The sequence below is a fragment of the Balaenoptera ricei genome, chromosome 3 (genome assembly GCF_028023285.1).
Source record: "Balaenoptera ricei isolate mBalRic1 chromosome 3, mBalRic1.hap2, whole genome shotgun sequence".
Taxonomy (NCBI): Eukaryota; Metazoa; Chordata; class Mammalia; order Artiodactyla; family Balaenopteridae; genus Balaenoptera; species Balaenoptera ricei.
This window is the reverse complement of record NC_082641.1, coordinates 172,450,544-172,471,818: the sequence shown is the minus strand read 5'-3', so window position 1 is coordinate 172,471,818 and position 21,275 is coordinate 172,450,544. Positions and strand designations below refer to the sequence as shown.

General features: G+C 38.1%; 1 protein-coding gene across 1 annotated transcript in view; it reads right to left on the bottom strand.

The window, feature by feature from the left end:
* Positions 1–18,758: 18,758 nt before the first annotated feature.
* Positions 18,759–21,275, bottom strand: part of LOC132362974 (zinc finger protein 709-like) — a 45,946-nt gene continuing 43,429 nt past the window's right edge. The window contains exon 5 of the mRNA XM_059918217.1: positions 18,759–21,271. Within this exon, the coding sequence (XP_059774200.1) occupies positions 19,861–21,271 (1,411 nt within the window). The 3' untranslated portion in view covers positions 18,759–19,860. The remainder of the gene's footprint in view (positions 21,272–21,275) is intronic.

The window sequence follows — 21,275 nt, the reverse complement described above, 5'->3', positions numbered from 1 at the left end:
CCATACCCACAATCTCTTTCATGATTTCCTTGATTTGCTCTGTCATAAATCTTGTGGGGTCATGCACAACATCTGGACACAGTTTTCTCCAGCAGCAATTTATTGTTTGGGCTTTCACGGCTTTTTCTATAACAATGATGGCATCTTTGATGGTGCAATACTTCCAGGCTTTCATGATGTTCTCTCTTTTGGGGTTCTCTTCCATAGCATTGACAATCCTTTCCATAGAGTGGTGTGTATAATGAGACTTAAAGGTCCTTATGGGGACTTCCCTGGTGGTCCAGTGGCTAAGACTCCATGCTCCCAATGCAGGGGGCCTGGGTTTGATCCCTGGTCAGGGAACTAGATCCCACATGCCACAGCTAAAGATCCTGCAGGCCATAACTAAAAGACCCTGCATGCCGCTACAAAGATCCTGCATGCTGGAACTAAGACCTGGTGCAGACAAATAAATAAATATATATATATTTTTTAAAAAAGGTCCTTATGACTGCCTGATCTAGAGGTTGAATTAGAGACCTTGTGTTTGGGGGCTAATAGACCACTTTGATGCCTTCAGTGTTGAACTCATGGGGTTCTGGGTCATCAGGGGCATTGTCCAATATCAAGAGAACTTTAAAAGGCAGTCTCGGGACTTCCCTGGTGGCACAGTGGTTAAGAATCTGCCTGCCAATGTGGGGGACACGGGTTCGAGCCTTGGTCTGGGAAGATCTCACATGCTGCGGAGCAACTAAGCTCGTGCACCACAACTACTGAGCCTGAGTGTCACAACTACTGAAGCCCACGTGCCTAGAGCCCGTGCTCCGCAACAAGAGAAGCTACTGCAGTGAGAAGCCCACACATGGCAACGAAGAGTAGCCCCTGCTCGCCACGACCAGAGAAAAGCCCACGCACAGCAACAAAGACCCAACGCAGCCAAAAAATAAAATAAACTACAATAATAAAATAAATTAAAAAAAAGTATTTCATAAAAAGTGCAAGATTTCTGTACCTGCTGGCATAGCGGCAGCAATGGCTTAAGGAATACCCTTCTCTTTTTTCTTTTACTATGGTCCTTATGCTGGACTCATTTATCTTGAAGTGGCAAGCAACTGCAGCTACAGACCTAAATTACAATATATATCAAGCAATTCAACTTTTTCTTGTAATGTCATGATATAATAGGGAAGAACAAATCTGACTCCATATTGGATCTGTTTCTTTTACTTTTATTTTGCTATTCTATTGTTTTTGCTACAAGTTAATCACTAAAGGGATGTTGCCTACAAGCTTAAAGTATACATAATGGCCCATCTCTGGGAACCCTGCCTCCCATGTAATGAGCATTAAGCTAAAATACCTTTGTTTAGCTCACAGAAAACATCCTGGTGAGGCTTACCTGTGAATGGATGCAGGAAGGACGAAATTAACACATTCCCTTCAGAGTCTGACTGGAACCAGGAAACGTCTGAATTTATCCCCTTCCCTTTTCGTGTAAAAGTAGCCCGAATTCTAACTCAGGGAAGATGGTTCTTTGGGACACTAGTCCACCATCTTCTTGGTCTGCTGGCTTCCCAAATAAAGTAGCTATTCCTTGCCCCAACAACAAATCTCTTGATTTGTTGGCCTGTCGTTCAGCAAGCAGTATGAGCTTGGACTTGGTAACAGTGACTTTTCTCTGCTTATTGGGAGCACTTCCAGCATCACTAGTGGCACTTTCCATGGGTCCCATGGTGTTATTCAAGGTTTACAGTATTGCACTGAACACGATGAAAAATACTCAAGAACCACAAAAGAACACTTTTTACTGCCATATGCAATTCACTGGAGAGACAAACTGCACATGTGGAGATGATTAGCATCATATGAGGTTTTTTTTATTTTTGGCTGCACCATGCGGCTTGTGAGATCTCAGTTCCCTGACCAGGGATTGAACCCAGACCACGGGTTCAATTCGTTGCAGTGAAAGCAACGAATCCTAACCACTAGACCACCAGGGAACTAGCATCACATGACATTTTATGGATACTCACACCACTTGAGCTCACCAAAATAGCATCAGGAAGTGGCTACAAAATTATTAAAATAGTAGAGTATATACTACAGTTAATTTTATGTAGTTTTGATTTAATATGGCATGTTTCTGTTTGTTAACATTTCTCTCAATTGCAAATGGTGCTATGTATGGTCTGTGTGTGCATAAGTTTTTTTTTTCTGTATTACTAGTCTTTTTAAAAAATTTTATTGGAGTATGGTTGATTTACAATGTTATGTTAGTTTCAGGCGTACTGCATAAGTTTTGATAAGTTTTAACTTTTTATAATAGATGTGTGTATATTTTGTGGTAGTAAATGATAAAATAGACTAGTACCTACATTTAATACATTTGTGACATACCTAGCTTTTCCTTAATTTTTTCAATATTTCCAGGCTACATGGTTCATCTGCAAGTTTTTTCAAATTGTTGCAAATCTCCAAAGTTTTTTCCAATATATTTTTTGGAAAAAATCTGCATATAAGTGGACCTGTGCAGTTCAAACTTATGTTGTTCATGGGTCAACTGTACTTTCTATGAGTCTCCTGAGGTGATCATGACATTTTTGCTTATTACTGTATTAATACATTATATTGCCTAAGTTGATTTTGAGATATTAACTCAACCTAGCATCCCTGAAGTAAGTCTGACTTAGTCACGCTGTATATTTGTGGTTAGATGATGCTGGATTAGGTTTTCTAGTATGGTTGATTTTTTTGGCATCCATTTTCACAAGGAAAATTGGTTTCTTCATTTTTTAGTAATACCTTTGTCTGGTTTTAGAGTAACAGTAATACTGGTCTGATAGAATGAGTTTGAAGTGTTGTGTTGATTCTATTTGTGGGGAGGGTTTCTGAAGAATCGTATTAAACCTATGAATGATTTGGAGAATTCTATGGTGAAGCCATTTGAGCCTGGGCTTTCCTTTTGAGTAGCTTTTGCTTAGTAATTCAACCACATCACGTGTATAGTCAGAAACTCTATTTTTTTCTTGAGTTATTTTCTGCAGGATGTATATTTCTAGGGATTTGTCTATTTCATCTAAATTATCTAATTTGTTGCCATACTGTTCATTGAATTCCTTTATAATCCTTTTTATTGCTGTAAGGTTGGTGGAATAGTCTTCCTTCTGTCCGATTTTCAGAATTTGAGTCTTCTTTTTCTTTCAGTCAGCTTAGCTAAAGATTTGTCAATTTTATTGAGTTTTTTCAAACACCCCACTTTTGATTTCATTGATTTCTATATGTTGTTTCTATTCTCTATTTTCTGCTCTTTTTTATTTCCTTCGTATCATTGGGGGGGGGTGTTGGTGCTCATCCTTCCAAGTGTGATAAGGTGGAAGGTGAGATTATTGGTTTGAGACCTTTCCTCACGTCTGTATGGATTTCCTCTTTGACACATTGGTTATTTAGGAGTATTTTTTTTTCATATTTGTGAATTTCTCCAGTTTTTCCTAAGTTATTGATTTCTAATTTCATTCCATTGTTGTCACAGACCATAAATGTATTTATTCTTAGTATTTTAAATTTAGTGAAGTTTATGTCCTAGCATTTGTTCTACCCTGGAGGTTTCATATGCACTTCTGAAGAATATATATTCTGTTGTTGTTGGGTGAAGTGTTCTGTAGACACATAAGGTGTACTTAATTTATAGTGTTTTACAAGTCTTTTATTTCTGTGTTGATATTTTGCCTAGTTGTGTATATAATATTCAAAGTGAGATACTGGAGTCTCCATTTACTGTTGTTTTTCCCTTCATTTCTCTTTTGCTTCATTTATTTTGGCACTCTGTTATTAAATGCACATATAAATGTTATAGCTTCCTGATGAATCGACCTTTTTCATGATACAGCCTTCTATATCTCTAGTAATATATTTTCTTTTAAAGTCTTTTTCCCTCCTGGTATTAGGAGAGTCTCTCCAGCTTTCTGGTGGGTGTATTTACATATATATCTTTCCCTGATCCTTTTACTTTCAATCTTTTTGCATCTTTGAATTTAAAAGCATTTCCTATGGAGAGCATATAGTTGCCTCTTTTTTTTTTTTTTTTTTGTCTTAAACATACGGTGATAATTTCTGACTCTTGATTGGATTATCTTACCCATTATATGAGTATTCTAGATATAATTCCAATTACACCTGCATTTTACCTTTTTTTCCCCAACAGTTCTCATGACTTTTTCAGTCCCAACTTTGCTTCTTTATTGATTTCTTTTCCATGAGGTTTAATATGTTGAATGTAGTATTTTACTTTTTAAAATAAATTTTTCCTAAACAAACAATAGGACAGGCTTCACATAGTCCCTGAGGCTTAGGACAATGAGTGGGGTTGCAAGGTCTGGAGAGAAGAGGTGAGGAGGTAGGTGAGCCAAGCCTGGGGACCAAGTCTAGAGACAGCCTTGGAGTCAAAGGCACTGTTTTGGAAAAGGTCCTTTATGAACACAGGAAAATGGACAGATTTAGTAAACAAGGAGGAAAGAGGCTTAGGGCTTTGTGGCATTTTAGGGTCCAATGGGGTCTGTGCAGTCCTGTGGCTTTTCCCCCATGTTTTATTATTGTGGTAAAATACACATAACATAAAATTTACCATCTTAACCATTTTCAAGTGTATAGTTCATTGGCATTTACATTTATACTGTTGTACAACTATCACTACCAATCTCCAGAACTCTTTTCATCTTCCAAGATTGAAATTCTATGTCCAGTAAACAACTACCCCCTCCATTCTGCTCGCTCCCCTGCAAACCACCATTCTACTCTCAATCTCTATGCACTTGACTTCTCTAGGTACCTCATATAAGTGGTATCATACAGTATTTGTCTTCATATGAATGGCTTACTTCACTTAAAATAATGTCCTCAAGCTTTATCCATGTTGTAGCATATGTTGGAATTTCCTTATTTTTTAAGATTGAATAATATCCCATTGTATGTATATACTACCTTTGATCATCCATTCATCAGTCTACGTACATTTGGGTTGCTTCCACCATTTGCCTAGTGTGAATAAATGATGCTAAGAAGATAGGTTTACAAGTATATCTTAGAGATTCTGCTTTCAACTGTTTTGGGTATATACCCAGAAGTGAAATTGCTAGATTATATGGTGATTCTGTTTTTAATTTTTTGAGGAACTACTTATCTTTTTCCATACTGATTGTACCATTTTTATATTCCTACCAACAGTGCACAAGGGTTCTAATTTCTCCACATTCTTTCCAACACTTCTTATTTTGTTTTAGTGTTTTCTTATATTACTCATCTTAATGTGTGTGAATATACCTTTATTTTAATAGGAATCATTACTGTTGCCCTCACAATTGCTGGATGGTGTCTGTATCACACCTACTATTTATATTCATACCTGAGCAATTCCTGAAACAGTGTTAATTTAATTTGTATTAGACGGTGGAAACATAAATAATTCCTGATGACATCCTTAATCATGGAGGCCTCTACCCTCCATAGAGGAAATACACAACACACCTCTGGTTCCCCTGTTATCTTACATTCATTGTGAACTTTCCTTCAAAGCTCTTATTTCTGATTGACTGATTGACTGGATGCTGTTTTTTTCTTTCCTTTATTATGCTTCCATGAAAGGGAGAGCAATAGATACAAATAAGGCCATGTCTATAAAGCTAAAGACAAATTGAACTGGCTCCAAAAATTCATTTTAATGACATTGCAACAGAGTCAGATGTTCAATGGGGCCATAACAGTCCATCCACGTGTTTTCATAAGGTTTTTGCCCAGGGCTTGAAATGGGAGAAAGAAAATATCACTGGTTTTAACAATAAATCTCTTCCAAATGCAACTTCTTATTTTTTAAAATTAATTAATTAATTAATTAGGTTGCATCAGGTCTTAGTTGCAGCAGGCGGGCTCCCTAGTTGCGGCTTGCCAGCTCCTTAGTTGTGGTATGCAAACTCTTAGTTGTAGCATGCATGTGGGATCTAGTTCTCTGACCAGGGATCAAACCCCGACCCCCTGCATTGGGAGCGCGGAGTCTTAACCACTGCGCCACCAGTGAAGTCCCACAAATGCAACCTCTAATTCCCTCTTTTAAGTAGCAAAAGCTATTATCTCCTTTTACTTTCTACTCCTAACCAAAAATATCTAAACAAGTTGTAATTACTGATAACCCCAACTGTATCATGCAGATAGACAATGCAATGACAAAATCCCAGCATCCACAGAAGCTTCTGAGCAAACCAGGTTCTTCCTCACCCTTAAATATACACAGACCCTCACAAGATGTTGCCAAATGTCAAACGTTATATGGGAGTCAGAGTATGTTACTTTCAAATAGGAAAAGAGATGAGGCAAAATATTAAAAACGAGTATTGTATGTGGGGATGCTGAATCTTTTAATATCTTACTTCTGATTTATAAACCAAATTTTATTCTTTGTTAATAGTATTTCTTTCCCCACAAACCTAAAAGCACCAGAATTGTATGAACTTGTTTCATGCTACTATATCCAGACCATAGAGTGCCTTGATTAATTTTGTGCTTAATTATATAAGTTTTGACTCTAGAGTGCCGGGTAGAAGAGGGATCGTCAAAAGTTAACATTAAGACTAGGTCCCTCAGCACTGGACAGCTACATGTAAAACAATGAGATTAGAACATCTCCTCACACCACATACAAAAATAAACACAAAATGGATTAAAGACCTACATTTAAGATCTGAAACCATGAAACTCCTAGAAGAGAACATAGGCAGAACACTCTCTGACATAAATTGTAGATATATATTTTTTTGGATTTGTCTCCCAAGGCAAAAGAAATAAAAACAAAAATAAACAAAGGGACCTAATTAAACTTAAAAGCTTTTGCACAGGAAAGGAAACCACCAACAAAACGAAAAGACAACCTACTGAATGGAAGAAAATATTTGCAAATGATATGACCAACAAGAGGTTAATATTCCAAATATATAAACAGCTCACACAAGTCAGTATCAAAAAAACCCGAACAACCCAATCAAAAAATGGGCAGAGGAACTAAATAGACATTTCTCCAAAGAAGACATACAGATGGCCAAAGGCACATGAAAAGATGCTCAACATCAGTAATTACTAGAGAATGCAAATCAAAACTACAATGAGGTACCACCTCACACCAGTCAGAATGGTCATCATTAAAAAGTCTACAATAACAAATGATGGAGAGGGTGTGGAGAAAAGGGAACCCTCCTACACTGTTTGTGGAAGTGTAAGTTGGTGCAGCCACTATGGAAAATAGTATGGAGGTTCCTTAAAAAACTAAAAAGAGAGCTACCATATGATTTAGCAATCCCACTCCTGGGCATATATCCAGAGAAAACTCTAATTTGAAATGACACACATACCCCAATGTTCATAGAAGCACTATTTACAATAGCCACGACATGGAAATAACCTACATATCCATTGACAGATGAATGGATAAAGAAGATGTGGTACATATATACAATGGAATACTACTCAGCCATAAAAAATGAAATAATGCCATTTGCAGCAACATGGGTGGACCTAGAGATTATCATACTAAGTGAAGAAAGTCAGAAAGAGAAAAACAAATATCATATGATATCACTCATATGTGGAATCTAAAATATGACACAAATGGACTTACCTATGAAATAGAAAGATTCACAGACATAGAGAATAGACTTGTGGTTGCCAAGAGGGATGGGGGTGTGGAGGAGGGATAGATTGGGAGTTTGGGATTTGCAGATGCAAACTATTATATATAGAATGGATAAACAACAAGGTTCTACTGTATAACACAGGGAACTATATTCAATATCCTATGATAAACCATAATGGAAAAGAATATCAAAAAGAATATATATATGTATAACTGAATCACTTTTGACCTTTGGTGATTTCAGCAGAAATTAACACAACATTGTAAATCAACTATACTTCAATTAAAAAACCCCCCAAAAAACAAAAAAGCAAAACCCCCAAAGAAACAGCCTGCTTTCCTCAGCTACCGCTAAGGTGGCTCAGCCCTTCAGAGGAAGCTAAGGTCCGCATTGGGGACCAGCGACTAGCATCAGGCCAGGCAGCACCACACCTAGCACTCACTTGCACTGTGGCCTCCACTGCCTTGTAGCCTACCTGCACCTACTCGGCCCTCATCCTGCATGACAATGAGGTGATGATCACGGAGGATAAGATCAATGCCCTCATTAAAGCAGCCGATGTAAATGTTGAACCTTTCTGGCCAGGCTTGTTTGCACAGGCTCTGACCCATGTCAACATGGTGAGCCTCATCTGCAATGTAGGGGCTAGTGGACCTGCCCCCTCCACCACTGCCGCCCCAGCTGAGGAGAAGAAAGTAGAAGCAAAGAAAGAAGAACGTGAGGAGCCTGATGATGACATGGGCTTTGGTCTTTTTGACTAAACCTCTTTTGTAACATGTTCAATAAAAAGCTGAACTCTTAGAAAACAACAAAAACAGCACAATCAAAAAATGGGCAGAAGACCTGAACAGACATTTTTCCAAAGACATACAGATGGCTAACAGGTACATGAAAAGATGCTCAGTATCCCTAGTTATTAGATAAATGCAAATCAAAACCAAAATGAGATATCACATCATACCTGTCAGAATGGCTATTGTCAGAAAGTCTACAAATAACAAATAGGATGTAAAGAAAAGGGAACCCTTGTACACCAGTGGTGGGAATGTAAATTGGTGCAGCCATCATGGAAAACAGTATGGAGGTTCCTCAAAAAATTAAAAACAGAGTTGCCATATGATCCAACAATTCCACTCCTGGGTATATATCCAGAAAAGACGAAAACACTAATTTGAAAAGATACATGCACCCCAATGTTACAGTAGCACTGTTTAAAGTATGGAAGCAACCCAAGTGTCCATCAACAGACGTATGGATAAAAAAGATGTGATATATATATATATATATATATATATATATATATATATATATATATAAAATGGAATATTAGCCATAAAAAGAATGAAATTCTGCCATTTGCAGCAATATGGATGGACCTAGAGAATATTATGCTTAGTGAAATAAGTCAGATAAAGACATATACTGTATGATATCACTTATGTGTGGAATCTAAAAAATAATACAAATGAATGTATATAGCAAAACAGAAACAGACTCACAAATGTGGAAAACAAACTAGTGGTTACCAGAGGGGAAGGAGAGGGGGGAGGGGCAACTTAGGGGTATGGAATTGAGAGATACAAACTACTATGTATAAAATAGATAAGCAAAAAGGATGTATTACATAGCAGAGGGAAATACAGACATTATCTTGTAATAACTTTTAATGGAATATAATCTATAAAAATACTAAATCACAATGCTGTACACCTGAAACTAATGTAATATTGTAAATCAATTATACCTTAAAAAAAAAAAAACTAGGTCCCTCAGCAAGAAAGGCCTGATTTGAATAGTGGTCAGTCTTTGTCCCTTGCTAGCATGTATGTCTGACATTTAATCTAAACGCGTACACCTCAGTTGACTAAATGTGTTAAAATAATCAAAGAGAACAGTTTAGTTGATCTAAGCAAATTTATTTCATACATCATGAAGCAGGCGGTCTCTACTCTCAAGAGTCCAGAGAACTGCAAACCAAGGAACAGGGCTGCAAGCTTTTGTAGAGGAACGCATTCAGGGAATAAGGAAAGAGTATGTGTGTTCAGTTCATTGGCGGGGGTTGCATATCTGACCTTATATGGAACAAAGTAATCACTATAGATTCTTGGCAGTTAGAGATTGGCTGGCTGGCTGTACTGCATTTCCAGTCAAGTAGTGCATTTACAGGAACAGGAAAGTTATCTCAGTTTTGGTTTATGTTTTGATGTGGCAGCTCCAAATTGGGCCTAGCAATTTACTTCCACAAAACATAAAGAAAGTACTATGGAGTTTGCTAAGGAGTGATTTTGTACATTATGACTAAGCTACTGTTTGGAAACACTTAAAAAGCGTCAACTACACCATAAGAAACGTTTAAATGTTTAGATAATATGTAAGAAAGGAAAAACAGCACTGGACTGGCCCACTTAACAGTAAACCAAGTCTTACTCTGTCGAAGGGAAAAATGTCACAAACCTCCACCATCAGACAATACTGTTGGGTGACCATGCTAGATAATACAAGATCAAGGAAACTTTATAATCATTTCTCTAAAATGGTGGAAGAGAACATAGTATCTCCAACAAAGATGACCAAATTCTCAACGATTATGATCACCAATCACAGAATTACATTTACCTTCTCACAGCATCCAATAGAGAGCAACGTCTTGCTTCATCAAACATCAAATCACTAACACTAGTCCAAATGCTATAAGGGTGCTCAAAGCACCCTCTTACCTGTACACTCAGTCATTTATCACTTGTGGTCATGCCTCTTACTACAAGTCAACACATAACTCTCTGTGACTACAGGTGTGTCTTGGTTTTCTTTGGCAAGAGGGTACTGACAGAAACGTGTCTGTGATATTATGAGTGAATGAGAAGTTAGGTTAATCACAAAAATTTAAACTATATTAGAACAAAAATAAATTTTCCTGAGGATAAATTTCCCAAACTTGTATTACATGCTAGCATTGACTCAGAATGTATAATGATTAAATGAAGAAAATTAAAGTGGATCTTAAAATCCATAATTGAAGGGGGATATTTCAACATATGCTCCCAGTAAGTGAAAAATAAAGATAACATTTGTTAGTATACAGTAATTTGTAAACACAGCTAATAGAATATTTATAAGAAACATCCACATAAGGTTTTGACCAAAAAATTGCATGTTGTTATTGGTTTTTTTTACAGAATAAGAGGTAAGTTGAATTATTTTTATGATTTTGAATTTTGTCCCAGGCTTTTTAAAGTTTTTTCTTGCATTTTTACTTATTTGTTTACTTCTATTTTTTTTTTGGCCACACCGTGTGGCATGCGGGATCTTAGTTCCCCAACCAGGGATCGAACCCATGCCCCCTGCAGTGGAAGGGCAGGGTCCTAACCACTGGACCGCCAGGGAAGTCCCTCAGGCTTTTATTTTTGCAGCTCATCTGCTTAAAACGTTTGAAGCATATATACATTTTCTCTTCAAATGTAGATGTACATATAAAATGTCTATCTTTAATGCTCAAATCCAACACTTACCCATCTTCTGGTTGAAATTCCAAGGTTCAGATAATGTCAATTTGAATACTGTTTATGGAAAATAAGATGCATATGGTTTATGGAAAAATGAAACCAAAATGCATATGGTTTATGGAAAAATGAAACCAAAACAATTTTAACAAAGTGAAACCAAAATGTGAGCAGGTATCTGGAGCCAATTAAGAGTCAAACAACACAAATGAGGTCAGGGTCTTTATTAAAGTTCACTCTTAGCTTTGTTGACTGAATGATGCCACATCTCATTTAAATGATTTTGAATCTGAATATTAATTAAAAGTACATTAATATGTACTTGTGTAAAGCACAAGTACGTATTACAATTAAGGTGACAAAGCTTCAAGAGCATTTGAATCCAGTTGTCCCAGTGTACTGGAGAGATCCAGTAAAGTGTTTAAGTATGATTCCAGAACTACATTCAAATATTTTCATAATGCTATTTAATTGGTCTCATTTGTTGTGTTATTAGTGGCACCTTGCCAGTGTAGCCAACATACACACTGCAAGCAGCCCTTTTAGGGCAACAGAATTCTCTGGCTAATAAACAGTCCAAAGCCAAGTGTTCATCAGCTACCATGACTGCCAGAGAGCTGTCCTTCATGGGAAACATCTCAAACATTACCTGTATGCTACATATATTTTGAATAAGTTTTGGACATTTCACGATTGGCATTAACAATGTATTTGATATCACGTGTGCATAGGTCAGTACCAGTGACTCTGATGACATTTAGCATGTGAGTACAAATGGTAGGAAAACAGCACATTTGTGTTGGATGGGCCAGAGGAGTTTTAAAGGAGGGTGCCCAAAATGAAATATTGACCTGCAGGGTACACGATACAGGTGATGTTGGGAGTGGATATAAATGTGGTGGCCAGGGAGAACTATTACAATAAAACAAAGACAGAAATGTCTAGTATAGAAAGGCCTCTACTTCTCTACTTATAAGGTGCCAGTAGATTTAATGATCAGAATGAAGTAGTTGGCTCCAAAGACTGGGGATTGAATGTAACTAAAGCCTAGCACAGCAGAAAGACCTATTTAGAAGAAAGTAAGATTTGTCTAGGTAAACCATTAGGCCATCTTCTGAGGGTTGTAGCTGGGGATCTTAAGAGAGGTACAAGGTCCACTGAATACTTTTTTCAAGAGCCCAGTGCTTTGTATTTTGAAAAGTGAGTTGATACTATCAGTATTTTCTAGAGTGTCTTGGTGAGTCCTTACGTTTTGGCTTCAGCAGGTTATTTATAATAGAATGAATAATTTGTCTATATACAGTTTCTTAAATGGTCCCATCATAGCAAGTAGTCCAGCAGAGGGGGTAAGGGGCCCTACAAAGTCTATTTGCTGTCAGGTGTAGGGAACACTTCCTCAGCCTGGACAGTAGATGCATCAAAATTATATTAGCAGTGGTGCCTTTTCTTTTCTTTTATTGAAGTAGAGTTGATTTACAATGCTGTGCCAGTCTGCTGTACAGCAAAGTGTCAGCAGTGGTGCCTTTTCCTACATCAGGTGCATTAGTCAGTCACTAAGTTAGCCATGGCAAAGATGGGAAGTCCCTTGATTTTTTAAAAAAAATTATTTATTTAATTTATTTATTTTTGGCTACGCTGGGTCTTCACTGCTGCACAAAGGCTTTCTCTAGTTGTGGTGCGTGGGCTTCTCCTTGTGGTGGCTTCTCTTATTGCGGAGCATGGGCTCCAGGTACGCGGGCTTCCGTAGTCGTCGCTCACGGACTCTAGGCGCGCAGGCTCAGTAGTTGTGGTGCACGGGCTTAGTTGCTCCACGGCATGTGGGATCTTCCCCGACCAGGGATCAAACCCGCGTCCCCTGCACTGGCCGGCAGACTCCTAACCGCTGCGCCACCAGGGAAGTCCCGTCCCTTGAATCTTGCTTAAACTTTATGCTAGAGACCTCTAAATGGTTACTGATTACAGGAGCTCACAGGGCCAAGATTAATACCGTAAGATCTCAGGTGTAGGTATGTGTCTCAGAATATGAGTCAATTTGTCATCCTGAACAATGAAATGAGCCTCTGCAGATTGAAGCAGTATGTGTAGAGTAAGCAGTGACCTTGATTTGTACTTGGGTATTTGAGGTAATATAGTCCCAGAGTTCTTTTGCTCAAAAGGGTGACCTTGGATAACTTGTTGCTATTGGATGGATGAGACAGCTGGACAAGTTGTTGCTATTGGATGGATGAGACAGCTAGATCATTGTCAATAGCCAAAGAATCTGTAATAATGTGCAGATGAGTTTGATTCTTGGCCAGGGAATTCTCTAGTGCTAGTGCAATGGCCTGGAGCTTGACTAATCCATCTGATGCTTGGGTCCAGTTTTTGATCAGAGGTGCCTGTTTGATCTAAAGACAGAACACAGCATCTCTGTAGTAGACTCCATCAGATTTGGTGGCAGCACAATGTCCATAAAAATATGAATTCCATGGTAACTCATGTGCTTCTGACTGATTCTCAAAGACACCAATATGTCTAGAAAGGTGACATCTTCCAGAATGGATTACATCAATTAGAGGACAGGGGAACACACATCCTCTTCGGTGGGATTATGTTGGAGGTGCCAATTTTGGCTCTGTTTTGTAAGTACCAATTTATGTCCAGTGAAGAGGCTTCTGGTTAGAAAGCGTGAGGGGTCCTGCATTTATGACCCAAGGACAAGTGAAAAGCTGACTTTGGAGGATCAACTCCATTTACAGAAAGACTCTGTCAGTTGCTAGCAGTGGCTTCTGTACTTGTGTGCAGCACTGGCTGAGAATAGTTTCTGGTACAAGAATGCCTTTGGCAATTTAAATCCACCATGGGTGATTTAAAGACTCTTAGATGCATAACAGGAGGCTGCAAAAGCCTCTATGGTAAAGGAGTGTGGGGAGGGAGACATGAATGAACTGTTAAGTTTGAAAAATACTAGAGCCATTTATTTCCCAACTGAAAGCGTTTGTGAATAAGTAAGCAAGCAGATCTGATAAACATGCGATGCCTGTGGTCTCTGTGGCTGATGGAATGTGCCCATGACATGGGTTCTGCCAATTGCTCTGTCACCCTCGCAACTCACAGCCCCAGGTACTGCCTCAGATAAATTTTCCAGAGTGGAATGCGCATGGATTTCTAAAGATGTTTCCAAGTAAGCAGGCACAAGTAGGCTTGAGTTGAGAAACAATGATCTGGAAACGGTCTATGGATGGCCAAGGAAGGAAATCATGCTGGTTTACACGAATGAGGATGTCCCCAGGCAGATCCCACTTGGGACATACCTTTATGTTTCAGAACCACAGTATTTCCAAAGATCTGTCTGAGAAATCTGACTTACTCAAAGATAGATGCGGGAGCCCTCTCTCTTCACTCTTAGTTATGTGATGAGGTGATGAGAGGAGGACGGGTGCAGCCTTAGTGGGTGTCAAGACAGGGTTGTAAGAAAGGCCTGTTGTGGTCCATGTCCTTCTTCCCCAGCCCTTCAATTCTTCCTGGAAGGATCCCAGAATGGTGGGAAAAAAGGCTGAACACATAATCAAAGTTCAGGAGAGTTTAACCATCTCCTAGCATATTGAAGGCATTTGTGTTATTCATTTCCTCCCTCCCTCCCTCCCTCCTTCCCTCCCATCTATCAATCTATCTATTTTACATATTTATAAAACTTTATAAAAACTCACAGCTATTACTTTTTTAAAATTGAGGTATAGTTGATTTGCAACGCTGTGCCAATCTCTGCTGTACAGCAAAGTGACCCAGTTATACGCATATAGACATTCTTTTCCATCATGGTTTATCACAGGATATTGAATATAGTTTCCTGTGCTATACATTAGGACCTTGTTGTTTATCCATTCTAAATGTAATAGTTTGCCATCTACCAACCCCAAACTCCCGGTCCATCCTCACAGCTATTACTTTTGTCTACTGCTCTTACACAGCACATGCTGGAAGTCTAAGCATATGGAAATGAAACCTCTGAATAGCAAAATGGGCCAATGGATCACTGATGCACAAGACTTCCAACCACTCCTGCAATAAAAAGACATGGGAAAATTTCTCATTTCTCCTTTTATACTAAATTAGGATATTACCCGAAATAATACCCTCTCTCTACAGCCCACCTCAATTATTCCTTGGATGACTGCCTCTAAACATCCACAGCTTTTTTTCATGTTTCCACTGGGAAACCACAGCAGACTTGCACAGTTATCACCCTACTCATAGGATAAACTCAGGATGGGCTAGAACAGTGCAGATGAATGTGTTTCCCTAAATGGGAGGAACTCCACGATTTAATGGGGTAAACACTGTGTTGCTTAGTGTGTAAAGGAGCAAAATGAAAATGCCAAATACTGTAACATTTTAGAAAATGTAAAGGTAAATGAAAATTCCCTCAAATGACGTGGCCCAAATCAATAGGAAGTCCCAAGATCCAGGTAACAATGTCCAAACTCATGAGCACATATTCTATATACAAAATGTTTAACAGTTGCAAAAACGAAGATGAACCATGTCTGTATCTTTATCTTTATGGGGAATCTTTACTGTGAATCACAGGAATGCAGGATTTCTATACTGGTGCAATCTACTTAATTACACAGCCAAGCAGTTCCTGAAAGAGTGTTTAAGATGTATTATATGGTAGAAATTCAGTGATCAATAATGACATCATCATTCACTGAGGCACCTACCCTCAGAGAAAAGATATATACACACCGCACGTTCCCTATTTTCTCACATTATTGTTTTACATTCCATCAAAGCCCTTATTTCCATCTATAAACCAAAGGTTTACCATTTACCATATCTCTTTTCCCACAAAAATATAAGCACCAGGACTGCAAGAACCTGTTTGTCTCATACTGCTGTATCCAAATCCTACAGTGCCTTGATTATTTGTGCTAAATGGGGTATGCTGACTCTAAAGTGCATGGCAATGAGGGATGTTGAAACATTAGCATTAAGAGTATAGTCGACCCAGCAATCCCACTACTGGGCATATACCCTGAGAAAACCATAATTCAAAAAGAGTCATGTACCACAATGTTCATTGCAGCTCTATTTACAATAGCCAGGACATGGAAGCAACCTAAGTGTCCATCGACAGATGAATGGATAAAGAAGATGTGGCACATATATACAATGGAATATTACTTCGCCATAAAAGGAAACGAAATTGAGTTATTTGTAGTGAGGTGGATGGACCTAGAGTCTGTCATACAGAGTGAAGTAAGGCAGAAAGAGAAAAACAAATACCGTATGCTAACACATATATATGGAATCTAAGAAAAAAAAAAAAAAGGTCATGAAGAACCTAGGGGCAAGACGGGAATAAAGACTCAGACCTATTAGAGAATGGACTTCAGGATATGGGGAGGGGGAAGGGTAAGCTGGGACTAAGTGAGAGAGTGGCATGGACATATATACACTACCAAATGTAAAATAGCTAGCTAGTGGGAAGCAGCCACATAGCACAGGGAGATAAGCTTGGTGCTTTGTGACCACCTAGAGGGGTGGGATAGGGAGGGTGGGAGGAAGGGAGATGCAAGAGGGAAGAGATATGGGGATATATGTATGGGTATAACTGATTCACTTTGTTATAAAGTAGAAACTAACACACCATTGTAAAGCAATTATACTCCAATAAAGATGTTAAAAAAAAAAAAAGAGTATAGTCTCTGAGAAAAAAAGGCTTGATTGCAACAGTGGCCCTGTCTTTCTCTCTTGCTAGGTATGTGTTCTCTCACAAATTACCTAAACTTACAAACATCAGTTGAGTCATAAATGAGATATTAAAAAAGACTTGAACTTTATAGTAAGGGGTGTCTAATACACTGTAGGAAATACATCAGTGTTTGGATAACAATTAGGAAAGGCAAAAGCTGTTCCAGAGGACAGGGAACTGGCCTGCATTCTTTGCAAGGCCAACTCTTTTCCTGGTGAAGAGAAAAATGTCACACACCACCTTCATCAAAGGTATTCATTGACTATGACGGACCAAGACAAAAATTAGGGTATTTTGTAACCATAGCTCTAAAAATGATAAAAGATAAAGTTCCAAATAATAAAAATGACCAGTATACCCCTCTTTTTTCTAATGTAACTGGGGCCTCTTATGAATTAAGTTTAGCTCCACTACACAGTTTTTGCCTTCTATAAAACAAGGATTATGATAACCAACGAAAGAATAAAGTTACCCTCCTCACGGCATCCAATACAGAAAAACGTCTTGCTTTCTTGGGTAGCAGTCAAATCCTCTAACACAAGCCAAACTCCTATAAGAAGAAGTCCTTCTGAGCATCCTGTACTATTATACCTCACATCACTTAATGGTTTGTGCTCATTCTTATTAGAATTCATTACACCCCTCTCTTTGACTACAAGCGCAATCCTGTAGGTCACTGACAAGAGGGTGCTTAAAAAAATAAAACATGATTTAAGTATTTGGTACTAAGAATACATGAGAAATTAATTTCATAATAAATATCGTAACTACAAAAGAATAAAAAATAAAATTTGCCTGAGGAAAACATACCTGAACTTGTATGTACATAAAATTGACTTAAAATATAAATGATTAAGTGAAAGAAAATTGCAAAGTTTCTCTGAAAATACATAATTATAAGGGGATATTTTAATATATCCTTTCAGGAAATGAAATACACAATAATATTTGTTAGCATTGGACAGCTTAGAAAACAGTTAATAATATATTTCTATGAAAGAACTATAGAAGCATTCCTGTAACAAAAAAAATATATAATTTAATCACATACAATCAAACAAAATTGAAAACACTGAGGTATTACATTGAGCTCCAAGAAACAAGAAAACCTCAGTCTCCTGACAGGAGAAAGGTGCTTATTCTCATATGGAAAGACCAAGTGAAGGTAGCCAGTGAACACTGCAGTAGAGAAAAAACTCCCATGTCATTCTTCTTGATTACACCACTGCAGATGTCATGGTAAATCAGGAAAACATACTCACTAGGACTGTTAACAGCACAAGGTGTTTCCTACACAAATCAGACCTTCCTTATATGGATATAATCTAGAGAAGAGGGGAATCAAAGAATACTCCCAAGCACAACAATCTGATTAGTTTCCTGGTGGACACAAGAGACCCTGGAGAAGCTGGATTTTTGATGTGGCTCTTGGGAAGACATCAGTTGAAACCAGAGGTCTCAGAAAAATGGATATCATACAGTTATTTGTGGTTTTGAGGATACTCTTGACTGGAAGGGCAAAAAATATGGAAAATGGTCAGGAAGATGGTATACCTGAAGCTCCTGTGCATCTGTCTCTCTCTCTATATGGTGGCTGTGAAATCTGACTACTGCCTTCCTCACTTCTGCCTTCCAAATCTCATGCAAGTCAGACTGTTGGTGGATTCTAACAAGGAACCACAAAGGGGATGAGTTCTGGAAAATCTAGTTCCTAACATTACCTACAGGGGGGATAACTCTAGCTCTAGATTTTGTTGCCCTATCAGGCCTCTCTTCTTAATTCAAAGTCTATTCACCAAATTATAGTCAGAAGGAAGGACATAAAGCAAAGACCCAAATATGAAAATAATAATTCACATGGAAACTATATTCTTTTATAAGTGAGGCATACATAAGTATTTATTCAACTGTTTATTAGTATGGAAAATGGAAAAAGCCTCTTATACTCTTCACCCCCAAAAAGGAGCTTTGTCGGTAAGAAAGATAAATATATATACTGGACTAGGATATCCAAGAACTGCCACAAGGCCATTAGGAAAATCCAAATACCAAACTGTCATTTTTCAGTGGCCCCTTAACACAGAACAAATAAAACATTATAAAACAATGTTAACCTAATTTCATTATTAGAAATACGCTTCAATTCACCTATAATCCAACAGGTTTCAAACAGGAAAGAGAAAATATTATTAACTGATTTAAAGAAAAAGCACTACCTATTAATCTTATGTACTGCTGTGGAAACATATGACTTATAAAATCATCTCACCTTGTATTCATTTCTGAGAGTAATTACTAGAAATCCACTGTCCAATGGTGCACTCTAAGAAAAGAGGCTTGATAAAGACAACATATTTACAACTTTAATAACAACTCTTTCCTATTTTCTGGAATGTTACACATAGATTAATTTCCATCAACCTTTCTCATATTACTTACATTTATATTCTTTTTTACATGTAAAGATGTAGGCTCACTGAAATCTTTCCCAGGCTGTTTAACTCAAGAGTTTTTGTCCAGTGAGTCCTTTCATCCTTTCAGAACTGGGATGACTCAAGGCTTTCCAACATTCTTTACATTTATATGGTGTCTTTCCAGTGTGTGTTCTCACACGTCTTCAAACGGTTTGTGACAAATGAAGGGTTTACCACATTCCCTCCACTCTGATCTTTTTCACATCTTCAAAAAAAAACTCTGATAACATCTGAAGGCTTTTCCACATTCCTTACAGTCACAGGGTTTCTCTTCAGTATGAGTTCTTTTGCGCGTTTCTAATGAAGTGTAATCTCTGCAGGATTTACCACATTGCTTACAAGGTTTCTCTTCTACGGGAGTCCTGTCATGTGTTTTCAAACTTTGAAAATATCTGAAGGCTTTCCTGCCTTGTTTACACTGACAGCCTTTCTCTCCAGTGTGGCTTCTTTCATGTTTCCAAAGTGAAGTTGATCAACTAAAGGCTTTTCCATATTCCTTATTCATAGAATTTCTTCTCAGTATGAACTCTTTTGTGCTTTTGGAAGGAAGTGTAATATCTGAAAGCTCTACCACATTGTTCACATTCATAGGGTTTCTCTCCAGTGTGCAGTCTCATGTGTACTCTTAAGGTCTGGTGATGGGAGAGGGCTTTCCCACATTCCTTGCATTCATAGGGTTTCTCTCCAGTATGAGTTCTTCCATGTGACTGTAAGGAATTGTAATAACTGAAGGCTTTACCACATTGTTCACATTCGAAGGGTTTCCCTCCAGTATGAATTTGTTTGTGTTTGTGAAAGGAAGGGTAATATCTGAAGGCTTTACCACATTGTTTACATTCATAGGGTTTCTCTCCAGTGTGCAGTCTCATGTGTATTTTTAAGGTTTGGTGATGGGAGAGGGCTTTCCCACATTCCTTGCATTCATAGGGTTTCTCTCCAGTATGAGTTCTTCTGTGTGATTGTAAGGAATTATAGTAACTGAAGGCTTTACCACATTGTTTACATTCATAGGGTTTCTCTCCAGTGTGAATCCTTTGATGTATTCGAAAAGAACTAGGAGAAATGAAGGCTCTCTCACATTCCTTACATTTATAAGGTCCATCTCCAGTGTGAGTGATCATGTGTGCTCGAAGGCTTGAGAGACCTCTGAAGGCTCTCCCACATTCCTTACATTCATAAGGCTTTTCCCCAGTATGAATTCTTTCATGTTTTCGAAAAGAACTGGGACAACTGAAGGCTTTACCACACTGCTTACATTCATAGGGTTTCTCTCCTGTATGAGTCCTTTCATGTGTTCGAAATGTATGATAATATCTAAGGAATTTTCCACATTGTTTACACTGATAGGGTTTCTCTTCACTGTGAGTTGTTTCATGTGTTCGCAATGAAGAGGAACAATTAAAAGCTTTCCCGCATTCCTTACAAGTATATGGAGCATCTCCAGTGTGTGTTACCATGTGTCTTCGAAACGCTGTGCTCCACATGAAAGCTTCCCCACATTCCTTACATTCATAGGGTTTTTCTCCTGTGTGAATCCTTTCATGTGTTTGAAAGGATGCGCGGGAATGGAACGCTTTTCCACATTCCTTACATTTATATTTTTTCTCTCGATTGTGATTTTTTTCATGTGCCTCCAAAAATTGGAGATAGCTAAAGGCTTTACCACATTCCTTACATTTATATGGCTTCTCTCCATGTTTCTGATACTCATATGGTTTACGTTCAGTGTGACAGCTCATGTGTCTCTTAAGGGATGAATGACGCGTAAAGACTTTTCCACATGTACTGCATTCACGTGGTTTCACTCCAGTAGTTTTCTTGTTCAGATTGAGATTTGGAATAAGGCTGAAGTTTTCTCCACACTGACTACCCTCTTTACTTTCACAGAGTCTCTCTACCACATGACTTCTGT